Here is a 12,908-nt window from a genome sequence, read left to right on the forward strand (position 1 = left end):
TCTTAATCAGAGTATCAATGTGATTTTTAGAATAACTAATGATTGTAACAAGAACATCTCCTTTCCATGCCAGTGAAAACCCAACCTGCGAACCTTCTACCTCAACATCAAACCCATTAATGAATCCGCTCTTCTAATCCTATCCATCCGTCTGCCATAAACTTTCGTCTACATAAAGAAGACCTTTTGAGGATTATGTTGCTTTAGCGTGAACCGAAGCCTTCTTATTGCCCAAGGACTCCCCAATCCATAGACATTCCAACTTATGGTTTTCATTGTGTTTAGTTGGTTTGCCTTTGGGTAGCCGTTGATCCTATTTGAGAAAAAAACAACCATTTATTCCTGAGGGGTCTTTAGAGACTGATAATCAAGACCATCTCCATCAAATCTTGCCTTTTTATAATTATCCTCACTAAGAGAAGAATTCTTAATTACATTCTTTAAAGCTAAAACACCTTTCCTCTTACCTGTTATACTTTCCATTTGGATGTCATTAATCTGCACAGTCCTTTCCAATATCTTCCAACTCATTCTTTTGGGGTTTTCAGTCTTTTCTGACACTTTTCATCCATCCGGTTCATATTCTTAGCTTTCTCTCGAGATTGCTCAATCCCTAGATTTGAGACATGAAAAACAACTTTTGTAGATTCAATTTTTGTAGAACAGCATTGGTTAGATGCCCTAATTTCCTTAGAATTATGGTGCAAATCTACAGGTTGCCGTTCTGTAAAAAATTCCACCTTTTGCAGGCTCTTCTCCCCATGATGAATCTCTATCGGCATCTTACTATGAGTGGGATCTTTTTGAAAATTGACCCCCGACGTTTCCACCCTCTCATTCTCCCTGATATATAAACATTGTTTCATAGATTTTTTAACTGAGAAACCAAACTGCAGACTTTCTTTACCTATTAAATTAGATTCAGCTTTTAATGGCAATGAGTAAGGGAGATCGTATTCTAGCTTCTCTTCCCCTAAATTTGAGATCGCAGTACAATCTTTCATAGCATAACCCATACAACCACAACCAAAGCAAAAATTCAGTAGGTTTACATACTTAAAGGGAAGCCATACTTTCTTTTGATTGCCCGTTGTAATAAAAATTCCCCTCCATAACGGTTTTTGGACATCCAACTGAACTTTCAACCTGCAAATATCATTTTTTATCTCCGATCTCATTACTCCTCCAAAAGTAGAACCTATTGCATGCATCAAATCTTTCTTCTCACACTCTGAAGGGCAAGGACCAATTTTAAGCCAAAACTGGGAGAAAACCAATTTAATATTTCTCCTTTTTGTAGCCTCCTTCAATCTATCGAAGATAATCAATTGTTTTCTAAACAACCACGGTCTCCCTTCCATGATCATTTCCAAGTCATCCTCATCTTCAAACGAGATCTGAAACAAGTTTTGCCCGACCATTTGGATCTCAAATTTTCTCTTAGTATTCCATATACTCTTCAATTGTACACAAAGACTACCCAGGTTATACAATTTTCTTGTCCACAAAGCATAACAACGACAAATTACCATTCGGCACAACCAAAGAACTCTTCACTGTCAACTGTATCAATTCTATTGCTAAGAGGGAGATTTCGTCCTTCGTCATATCGGAGAAAGTCACCACTCTACTCCAACCTAACCACAGTAAGTACTGTTTCTCTGGAACACTAAGAGAGAGCACTCTTGTCCTTAATCTCATTATTCCTAAAGAGACTAAATTTTAAATATGCGAAGAGTAACCACTAAATATTATATACTTTATAATTTCAAAAAAGAGAAGGAATTAAAAGTCCAGCTTGGATGGGGTTTCTTAAAGAACAGAACCCAGTTACGTAGGAAAAGATTTCCCGCCGACAGTCGTTAAGGAGCGTAACTAATTAATTAACTGAAACCTTGAAGAAGCCTCCTTTATTATGAAATATGTATGGATTTCATCATCCATTTCAATCTTTGAGGAAATCAGTGTTAAGAAGGTTGAAGAAATTGGTAGCAAACTGAAGCATCTGTTGAAAGATGATGAGAGCTGGTAGCCATCTTCCAGTTTCGATACCAGTGGGTAACGCTGCCAAGAAGGAAAGAGGAGGGGCTTCTCGCTCTGCAATGTTTCCCTTGGCCGAGATTTGGATCCACACCATTCCCCTTCTCGTCTTGCTTTGCTTCTTCATTCTCTGGTGGTTGTCTCGTCCAGGTATGTATATCCCCTCTTCCCTTGTTTGCTTGTCAAGAAACTGTTTCAAATGCTCATTTTCTTTGGTAATTTAGCTTATGACATTAGGCCATATTGTTTCAATTCTCAAGAAAGCTGGGATAAAGATAAAGAAATGGCAACTTGGCAAGTACACAAGTGAAGTACTTGTTTAATTTTCTTCTTATTTTTGGGTTTGAAAAGCAGTAAATGTGGAGATAAAGGATGGCAGAATTGTGGCTATACATCATGTGGAGATGCCATTGCCTCTTAGTGATTCTCAGATTGATGTATCCCTCCTGGCATCTGCTGCATCACCAGTTGCCTCGGTATCACCAAATCTCACAGTAATCGACGAATCCTCGGTATTAGCTTCTGATTGACGGATCGGTTTTGAGGAATTCTCGTTTCTGTTGATGTACCCGGTTTTCGATTTATTGGTTCGACATTTTAAGGCCTTGTACTGAAATATAACTGTTCTTATCATCAATACGCCAATTAGAGAAAGCATGGAATATAACTGTTCATTTGTTTGTATGAAATTACATATGTAGACACCATGAAGGGAGAAAAAAAAAACATGAATCATGTATGGCTCATTTCACTGATTAGTATACCATAGCATTATCTTATTCCTGATTGTTGTGTGCCTAATTTGGCCATGGTTAAAAAAAATACAGAAAATTAAAGAAGATAAAAATCATTAAAAAAGAAGACCTATCAGTATCACAATAACTTGTTGGGTTGAAATTCACTAATCTCACCGTCTTTGCAATTTCCCACATATAAAATCATTGTGTTGTTTTTAATTTTTGGAAAAGCTCTGCAACAATCCCTCCTTGGCGCCTGCAAAAGAAAAAAAACGAATTCAGGTGGTTTATTTTGCAAGCGTCCTACAATTACAATAACATGCAAATAATAATAATATATGTACCTTGAGCCATCGATCTTCATCTCGCTGTTTTATGACTACGACAAAATCGAGTTCCTCTGGTGAGGCCATTTTCCATCGGCAATATCGGCTGCGCGTTCTATGACGATAGTAGAGGCCAACTGTTTGGTTCGTTTCAGGTTCAGTCTTAGTCTTGTACATGTAGAAAACAAAGGGTCTTTGGCAAGGGTGCCTTTCAACAGGCCTAGTGTTAAATGCATAAGCAGTGTAATCAGCTCGCTTGTGCCAGCTAAAAAATGTTCTACTCGGCATCTCAAGCTCTCTGGGAGACATCACTCCCCTCAAGATCTGAACCGCGTAGCCCCACGACACCGTGATCGACCAGTATCGCTTTGAATCATAGCAGATGGATTGTTGCATTAAGCTCGCGGAGTCCTCATTGGCAGCTTCAAGCATGTGTGCAAGAGCTTTGGCTCGTTTCATGCCCGGGTATATAGGATTCACCACATCTAGGTGGTGAAGTGATACCAAAGGAGTCACTGGATGGGCTCCCAAGAGGCCTAATATGTCTCCGACCACATCATACTGTACAAGCACAACAAAAAGGTTCATATATATATATATTCAGCCTAGTAAAAGAGGTGAAGAAGTGGAAGTTTTACCTGATGGAAGCCAAGCTCCCTGGTAAGGGGCACTCCAAGCTCAGCCATGCAAGCCTGAATCCTGTCATCACTGCCATATAATGCTGGGTATCGGTGGATGCATTGGTCCTGCATCTTGGACAGTTCTTTTGCCAGTGGATAGCTTATTGCAAATCCACCCCCTCCATATGCCATGGAATATGAAAACAATATGTTCTGAATATGACTCTCTGATGCACTCCCAATGTAATAATACTGCGTATGATCATATTTAGAGAGCACCCGTACCAAGTTTTCAACAACAAAAATCGTGTCATCATCCCCCATCACGAACCACCTAATATCCTTCATCCCAAGCTTGAGTGTCTCGGAAACCACCCTTGTGATCCTCAAAGCCGATCTAGATCCTACCTTGTTTAAGTACTTAAACTGAGAAGTATCCTCGGATACCCGAATCTCTGGTAGGCGTTCACCTTTCTTGGCTACCACTTTCTTATCCAACCAAACCACCCCTCTTGTCTCTTTGGGCCTCCACCATGTTTTAATGTACTCTTTTCTGATCTCCCACAAATTCGAAGACGATGCTATCCCGAAGGCAATGTGTTTGAGATGAGTATCGTATCGTAGGTATCTCCTAGGAGGTGGTTCAACAAGGTTTGGTCGCTTTTGGTCTGCTGGGTTTTGGACATGGGAAGAGGTGGTGTTGGAGGAATGGTTAAAGGGTGGCGCTTCAATTTTGTTGGAGACAATAGTTATATCCGAGGATTTCCGGTCTTTCTTGCTGAACAGGAGATTTGAGTATGAAATGTAAAGTAAAGTCATGGTTATGATGAAATAAATGATTAGCCCTCTAAATCTAATTTGTGGCATGCGTTGCAGGGGAGAGTTCATTTGTTTCCTACAAAGGTTAAAATTTCTTACAAGGTTGTCTTTGTGACTTTTATTTTGGCTTTTTTTGTTGTTGTTGATGATGATGACGACGATGACGATGATGGTGATTTTGTTGTTTGATGCTTCCCATGTTTTCGGTCCAAGGCATGGACAAGGAGAAGGATGGTTATAGAAATTAGCTTGGACTGAGAATTGTTCGGATCTATTTGACAATTTGTGTTTTTATATTAACCCTATTATTTTTTCCTACTAAATCATAGTATCCTGTCTAAATTTAATTATTAACATTTAAAGTTTGGGTGTTATTATCTAGCTTAACAATTTTCTTTTTAGTATTCTTCCCGTCCATTTTAATGCCATATTTGGGGTCCATGGCTGCCCCTTTTAATAATGTCGTCTCCAAGGCTTAAACATGTGTCTCTCTTTAAGAATACAACGTGCATTGCCATTGCACTCAACACTTGTTGATAGCTTAACGAAACTTTAAGCAAACAAAATTACCTCCACTGCTCAATGTGATGCCTATTAGAATTAAGAGTTTGTTCTAAATTCATTTTTGAGAAATGAAAATTTTAAAATCGTTGAGGCAATTTTTGAGCAGTACCTAGATTAGTGCCAATTGGTTGTGACATTGCTTGCTTAAAAAACTTTACATGTTTAAGTTTGTAAATTTTGACAACAAAAATCCTTAGGTTGTGATTCTTGTTGATTCCTTGGACAACAATCGGCCCATCTTTGATATCTGAACTACACATAGTAATAAATCTTAGAGATTGGTTTGGATTTGGATCAAAGTAATCAACTTCTTGAGCTTGGTGGATTGGATCAAATTAGGAAAAACTTGGAAGTTTATCCTGCAGATTCAAGACTTATCTTGAGTTAATTGAAGCCATTCTTTATGTTTATTATCCTACTTGTTTATAAGGAAGATTGACTGTAGTTGATATAGTATGTTAGCATGTCTCAATTACTTATATATATTGTGGAACTTGTATAGATATTGTATTAGACTAAGAGCACTTATTTTCTCTCAAGTTGAGGGAATCAATTCTCATGAGACATTTGCTCCAGTTGTTCGATTGGAGGTAATTTGATTATTATTAGCAATGACCACTCTCCTCAACATCAAGCTTTATTATGGATATGAAGAGTGCTTTGATAATTTTTTGAAAAAGAAAGTGTATGTTGCACAACTAAAGGGTTTTGAAGATCCGGAGCATCCTGATTTTTATTTAAACTTTACAAGCCCATCTATGGATTAAAGTGAACCCCTTGCGGTTGGTATGAGAGACTTTCACAATTTTTCCTTGAAAAAGTGTACCAAATAGGATCAGTAGACAAAATTCTTGTCATAAAAAAGCGTTAAGGTAATTTTATTGTAGTTCAAATCTATATAGATGATATAATCTTTGCCTCCACTTCTGTCAGCGTCAGGGAAAGCTTTATGAAGATGATGTAGAATGAGTTTGAATTGACTTCCTTGGTTTCCAAAGTAAGTAGCTGGAGAATAACATCTATCTTAAGAAAGGTATTTAAGAATTTAATTAAAAAGTTTGAAATGGAAAGAGCCAAGCCAACAAGAACCCCAATGTCACCAAGTGAGATGATCAACATTAATACATGAGGAGTACCCGCTACTCCTAGCACCTATAGGAGTATGAGAGGAAGCTCGTTGTATTTGATTGCAAGATGGCTTGTGTAACGACTTGGTTTTCAGTGGTGTCGAAAATTACAGTTTTGAAATGTCATTTTCGTAAACCGTGATTTAATATTTACGAGGCTAGTATAGAAAATTAATAAAATTTCGTCTAGTAATTTTTGTTTAATTGATAGTTAATTAAAGTACAAGTGTAATGATCGTAAAGTCAATAGTATTGAAAAATATGGTTTCGAAATCTCATTTTCGATGTTTGAGACCATAAATATTATTATTTAATATTTGTGAGGTTAGTATAAAATTTAATTAAAGTTTGACTGCTTAATTTTGTCAATCGGATAGTTAATTAAGGTATAAGGACTAAATCATAAAAATAGTAAAAATTAATCGCTATTGATTATTATTTGTTAAAGGGATTAATTAATAATTAAACAAAGGTCTAAAAGGAAAATTACTGCAAATTTTTTTAGATAATGGATGGTAGGTGTGGATTGTTTATATTTTATAATAAAATTTTAATTATAATAAAGTAAATAAAATAATAAAACAAATAAAAGGAAAAAAAAGAAAGAAGGTTGTTCATCATTTTGTTTCTTCCATCGAAACCAAAAATAAACAACATAAGAAGCTATTGTTCTAAGCTTATAAGGTTCGGCCAAGTGCATGGTAAGGATTTTAGAGTTTGTTTATCGTAAATTTTGTGCTTTTGACATCGTTGTAGCTCAATTTGGCTAATCCATATATTATTTTTTAAAACTGTTAAAGTTTTAAAATGTTTCCATTGATGAATATTTGAAGTTTTGGTGTTAAAATGCTAGCTTTTAAGCTTAGAAATGAAAAATGAATACTTTGTAAAGTTTAATTGTTAGTTTTTGAACATCGGGACTAAAGTGTGGAAAAGTTAAAATTGATGTTTAATTTTTGAACAAATAGATAATAGAAGGCTGTTGAAGGATGTAATTAAAATTGGATTGAAAATCAGAGCTTAGAGTTGTAAGTTATGGTTGTTTCGATTTTAAAGACAAAATTAAATAAAATACAAAAATTTAGGGGACATCTAAAAAATGAAATTGAAATAATATATGATTACAATAGTATGTTTTGAGATGTTTGAAATTGATAAATTGGAATAAATTATTATATAGATTGAGATTTGAGCTAATTGGAAGATAATTGAGAAAAAGAGAAATTATAGATTAGTCCTTGACACTTTAATGGCTTATTAATTGTTTTTCCAGGTAAGTTCATATGAGGCTTACTTTATTAATTGATGATATATTTATTAATTGTTATTATATAATGTTTTTGGCATAAAAATGATTAAATTGAAAATATGAAATATATAATAAATATGATATGTAGTATCGAATGGTTATGTTGTGAGACAATATTAGTACAAGTTACACTTGTAGCCTTTAATATGGTAAGTGTGATGCTATGAAATACCTATACGTATAATAAATATTGACTAGGTAGCAACTGACTAATGGTATGAAGTAAATACTATGAAATTGAATGAATTATAAATGGTTGAATGTTATATAATATAGGTTAGATTTGTACAAATTGAATTAGTATAATTTGGGTACCATATCTAGGTACATTGGTTTAGTTAAATGGGAATTAGTAGATGCGGAGCTTGATTATGAAATTGATATGTATATAGTGATATTACATAGTTTTAGTGTATATGTATAGCTTGAAGCTTACAGTTTGTAACTCCATAAATTAATTCATTTAAATTTATATATACTTTCATTGCTTAACATGATCATATGTTAAAGTAAGTTAAGAATAATTGATGGAATCAAGTTGTTGTGAAATGTTAATTCTTGTGATGAAAGACTAGTTGTATAGAATGGAAAATAAGGTATTTTGATGCAAGTATGGAATTGACTTTGTATTGAACTGAAAAATGTTATGTTTTGAGATGACTTGTTGAATTGAGTTATGAATTTGAATTGTTAGGATATAACTGAAACTCTATAGAAAATTCATTGTTTAGTAAATGTGCAAGTAATGCTTCGGTTTATCTGATGAGGCACTAGGTGCAAATTAAATTAACGAGCGCTGAGCGCAATTAGATTACTTCGGCTTGTCTGATGAGACATTGGGCTCCAGACGTATCGATGATTGTTAGGTGTAAATTATTCACTTCAAAAGACTGGTATGAAATTTGGAGTATAGTATGCTATTACAGTATAAATAATACATTTGGTATAATGTTATGTTTTAATAAAACCTTTAAAGTTCTCTTAAAACCTTCTGTTATTGATATTGCTTATAGTGATGTCTTTGTTTGCATTACTCAAGGTTCAGTTGTTTCTGTGCACAAGTTAGATTAAACACATGATCTTGTACATCAACTTTAGTATCCAGCGAATATCTTAGACTCAATAATTGTAACCCTCAATTTAAAGAACCAGATCCGAATCTAGGGTGTTACTGCTTAAGTTTATATGTAACTCACTCAATTATACAATTTTACATTCGATTACAACTTTTTAATTATAAATTCCTCTAAGGAATACATAAGTGAATAATACGAGAATTCAATTGGTATACACAAAGAGTTTATTTACAATTACGATTGCATGGGTAATAGTAACTTGTATGTAAAAGAGTTTTAATGGTAATCCTATGTTCTTTAAGTAGTTATTTGATAAACCGTAATTTATACATATTTCTATCCCATGCTTAGCACATTTTATAGATTATTTTTCCTTAAAATTGGTGAATTCGATGCTCCTATACCTTAATTTCATGTTTTATACTTAGGTGAGCATAGAACAGTGAAAGGAACAAGAAACGGGCCAAAAACGGAGAAAATGGGCCAGCGTACGAAATCAACACAGCCTGGACTTCCTCACACGGGTAGACCACACGGTCGTGTCCCTTTGGCAAGGTTAAAGCACGATTTACACGGGTAGATCACACGCCCATGCCCATTTAACAGCCTTGACCACGGCCTTAAGCAAACGCACAAGGGCGTGTCACACGGGCGTGTCCCTGCCAAGCCCAAGTTTAGTCCAATTCGGAAAAGGCCAATTTTGAGGGCTCTTAGGCATTCCAAAGCCTATAAATACACTATAGAAGAGGAGAAGAGGGGGACGGACAAGAGGAAGATGAAACTGCTCAAGGAAAGCCGACTGATCCATCTCAGAAGCCGGATTCATCATCAAGACTGAATATCTCCCCTCAATTTCCCTTCAGGAGTTTTGGGTTTTTCTTTATGTTTTATATTCATTATTCTTCTGAGATGTTTACCTTTTTAGTTATGAACTAAAACCCCTAAATATCTAAGAAGAATGAAACCTAAAATAGATCTTGTTATTATTATCTGAATGTATGATAAATATTTGACTTGTTCTTAATTAATGTGTTCTTAATTCTTGTTTTGATATTCCAGGATATTGATTCAAGTTAAGCTCTTATTCAGGAGAGGAATAGACCTTGTCTAAGAGTATATTTATCATAATTAAGCGGAGTTGATTGCACGCCTAGAGACAGGGTGACAAGATTTTGCCGGATTAGGTTGAAACCTAATAAGGGGATCCATAGATCGAGTTAATGCAACCCTAGGGAGTTAATTAGAAAAAAGATTTCAATTATTCAACCTAGGGTTAGACGTTGTTAGTCTCGAGAGAGATAATAATATAACTTAAGGATTTCTACGGATCAAGTCAAATGAATAAATCGTCCGATTCAGACTCAAATAACAAGTGAAGTCTAGGTGGACTTTTCCCTAGGTATTGTCTCAATCAATCGAGTTTTCCAAAAGTAATTCCACAATTCTATTTTCTATGAATTCTTAGTTTAGTTAATTAGTTAGTTAAAACAAACCCCATTATTCTTAGGCTAGATAATAGAAAGACAGTCATTACTAGTACTTTTAGTTCTTTTGGGTTTGACAATTCGGTCTTGCTAAAGCTATACTACTGTTCGATAGGTACACTTGCCTTCATCGTGATAATAGTTAGTTTCAAGAACGATTCATTATAAATATTTAAAACCTCTCACGAATATCACGTATCATTATTATTGCTGGTTCGTGAAGCATGTCTAAGTCTGGAACTTCGAACTATAGTGGGTGAATATCAGGTGAGTCTTTACTTGACTCTTATGTGTGGAATGTTCAAGTAGAAATATATATATAACATATGATGAAATCTATGATAATTGATAAGTGTATGAGTATAATAAAGATGAGATATGTGTTGTGATGATATGTATAATGTTCTGATGAAAAGAATGTTGATTGGTAATCATGCAGGTAAAGTTTGATATAGGAAAAGTATGAATCAGTCAAGAATGCAAACAAATCTGGGTAAGTGAATGTTGAGTAATGTCTCTTTGAGTTGCCTCTGGTAGGGCAGTTAGATTGCTAACTAGATTGGCAGATCACAATATGAAATTAAGTGTAAGACTATGAGGTTGAGGCTCATGGCATCGTATGATATGAAAATACTCATGGTGTAGCCTCTAGTAAGATGAAGGCTGGATTGGCAGATCATGATATATGAATGAGTGTAAATCCATGTGGCTGAGACCCATGACAAGATATGTCGGTATGAATGTTTCATCGTGTTGCCTTCAATAATGTAAATCGAACTAGTAGATCATGATACATGAAATTTATGTATAAATCCATGAAAGAGAAATCCATGACACCTTTTGTGAAAGTTTGCTGGGACAATAAACACATGATTATGTATGATGCCTTGATTGCATATTCTGTTTGGCTCTTTGTGACGTACTTTGCTAAGTCTGTATGGTAGAATATGAATATATGGTATTATGGTATGTTCTTGATATTATTGAGTATTTTATGATAGATTTTGCTTTGATAAGGTTATGATACGTCCAACATTAATTTGGTTGATTTAGATCTGTATTATAATCAATAAGATTTAAGGGAAGTTCTTGAAAAGAAATGTGTCTATGTATGTTTAAAAAAGGGTATTCGACATGGTAATCTGTTGGTTCTGAATATAGGCGTATATATATAGTCATGAAACACATAATAAAATGTCCATTTGAAGTTGTCTGTGTTATATAGTACATAAATCTGAGTATTCGGTATCCGCCATATCTAAATAGTATTAGGTTTTATTTTGAAATCTTATGGAATTTAAGTTATTTGGTACATTGAGTAGGTTTGTGATCGTAATAAAGATGTGGATAATAATTCTGAATGATCTGAATAATTCATTATCAGTATAACCATGTATTAAGTTTCAACTAGAAAGTGATTTGATTTGGTTAACTGACGGTATCCAATTCATCATGGGAAATCATTTGCCAATGAACAATATATGTGATCCGTTTTGAAATAAGTGTATGTGTGGAAAGATAGTCTGTATGAGTAGGCTCTGAAGGCATATTATTTGGAAAGGTACTTTTGTAGTTTCAAGATAAAGAGAAAAATTGTAGAATGTTCTAGAAGAATTATAAGTCAATTAGGTAGATAAGAGAAAACTGGTATATTAAGAGTACAGTAGCTGGCGTGAATAAGTGTAAGTTTGAAATTGTGAAAGTATACACCGAAACAGAAGTAAGATGTTATGAATGGTAGCTAGTGCACAGATGTTCTTCAATATTATAAAAGTATCTGCCAAGGTAACTCTGTGTTAACTCTCACTAAGTTCTTTTGAACTTAGTGTTATGTTTATGATTATGTTTCAGGAAGTATAGTATGAGTTTGCGCCAAGAGGGACGACGCCAAAACTATGCCAATGAGGCGACAAATTGGGTTACTATACATATAATGGAAAAGTGGCGTATTGTAGGACTTTACCTTAAAAGTCAATTTTTAGTAAATGTTTGTATTTTAATGAATTGTAATTGGTCCGATGTAATATTTTATTTCTAAAATACTTTCTGTTGTTTCTTTAATATTAAGTTTTTAAATGAAATAATAATGAAAAATGTTTTAAGTATAGAATGTCTGTTAACTGTTTTGAAACTTTGTTATATATTGTTTGTGTAACACCCAAGATCCGAACTTGATGAATCGGGTCGAATTGAGGGCGTTACAAAGACTACCTCATATGAAGAATACACAAAAGCTCAATTAGACCAATAAGTAGGAGAGCCTTTTCAAACTCATAACTCTATGTTAACTCTCACTAAGTTCTTTTGAACTTAGTGTTATGTTTTTGTTTATGTTTCAGGAAGTATAGTACGAGTTTGCGCTAAGAGGGACGACGTCAAGACTATGCCAAGGAGGCGACAAATTGGGTTATTATACATACAATGAAAAAGTGGCGTATTGTAGGACTTTACCTTAAGAGTCAGTTTTTAGTAAATGTTTGTATTGTAATGAATTGTAATTGGTCTGATGTAATATTTTATTTCTAAAATACTTTCTATTGTGTCTTTGATATTAAGTTTTTAAATGAAATAATAATGAAAAATGTTTTAAGTATAGAATGTCTATCAACTATTTTGAAATTTTGTTATATATTGTTTGTATAACACCCGAGATCCGAACTTGATGAATCGGGTCAGATTAAGGGTGTCATAAAGACTACCTCTTATGAAGAATACATGAAAGCTTAACTAGACCAACAAGCAAGAGAGCTTTCTCAAACTCATAAACCTTCTTTTGAAGAATCAATGCCACCATCTGAAGCTATGA

At 34.3% G+C, this 12,908-nt stretch overlaps 2 protein-coding genes across 2 annotated transcripts; one reads left to right on the top strand and one right to left on the bottom strand.

The window, feature by feature from the left end:
• The first annotated feature begins 884 nt into the window (after positions 1-884).
• Positions 885-2,866, top strand: LOC107932912 (uncharacterized). The gene is made up of 3 exons (XM_016865035.2): positions 885-1,646; positions 1,966-2,190; positions 2,395-2,866. The coding sequence occupies exons 2-3, from the start codon at positions 2,016-2,018 to the stop codon at positions 2,568-2,570; spliced, it is 351 nt and encodes a 116-aa protein (XP_016720524.1). The 5' UTR covers positions 885-1,646; positions 1,966-2,015; the 3' UTR covers positions 2,571-2,866.
• Positions 2,686-4,862, bottom strand: LOC121232164 (uncharacterized). Its single transcript, XM_041117650.1, has 3 exons — positions 3,742-4,862; positions 3,122-3,664; positions 2,686-3,033 (listed from the first exon to the last, which is right to left on the bottom strand). The coding sequence occupies exons 1-3, from the start codon at positions 4,609-4,611 to the stop codon at positions 2,914-2,916; spliced, it is 1,533 nt and encodes a 510-aa protein (XP_040973584.1). The 5' UTR covers positions 4,612-4,862; the 3' UTR covers positions 2,686-2,913.
• Positions 4,863-12,908: the final 8,046 nt, after the last annotated feature.

Source organism: Gossypium hirsutum, chromosome A07 (assembly GCF_007990345.1).
Source record: "Gossypium hirsutum isolate 1008001.06 chromosome A07, Gossypium_hirsutum_v2.1, whole genome shotgun sequence".
NCBI lineage: Eukaryota > Viridiplantae > Streptophyta > Magnoliopsida > Malvales > Malvaceae > Gossypium > Gossypium hirsutum.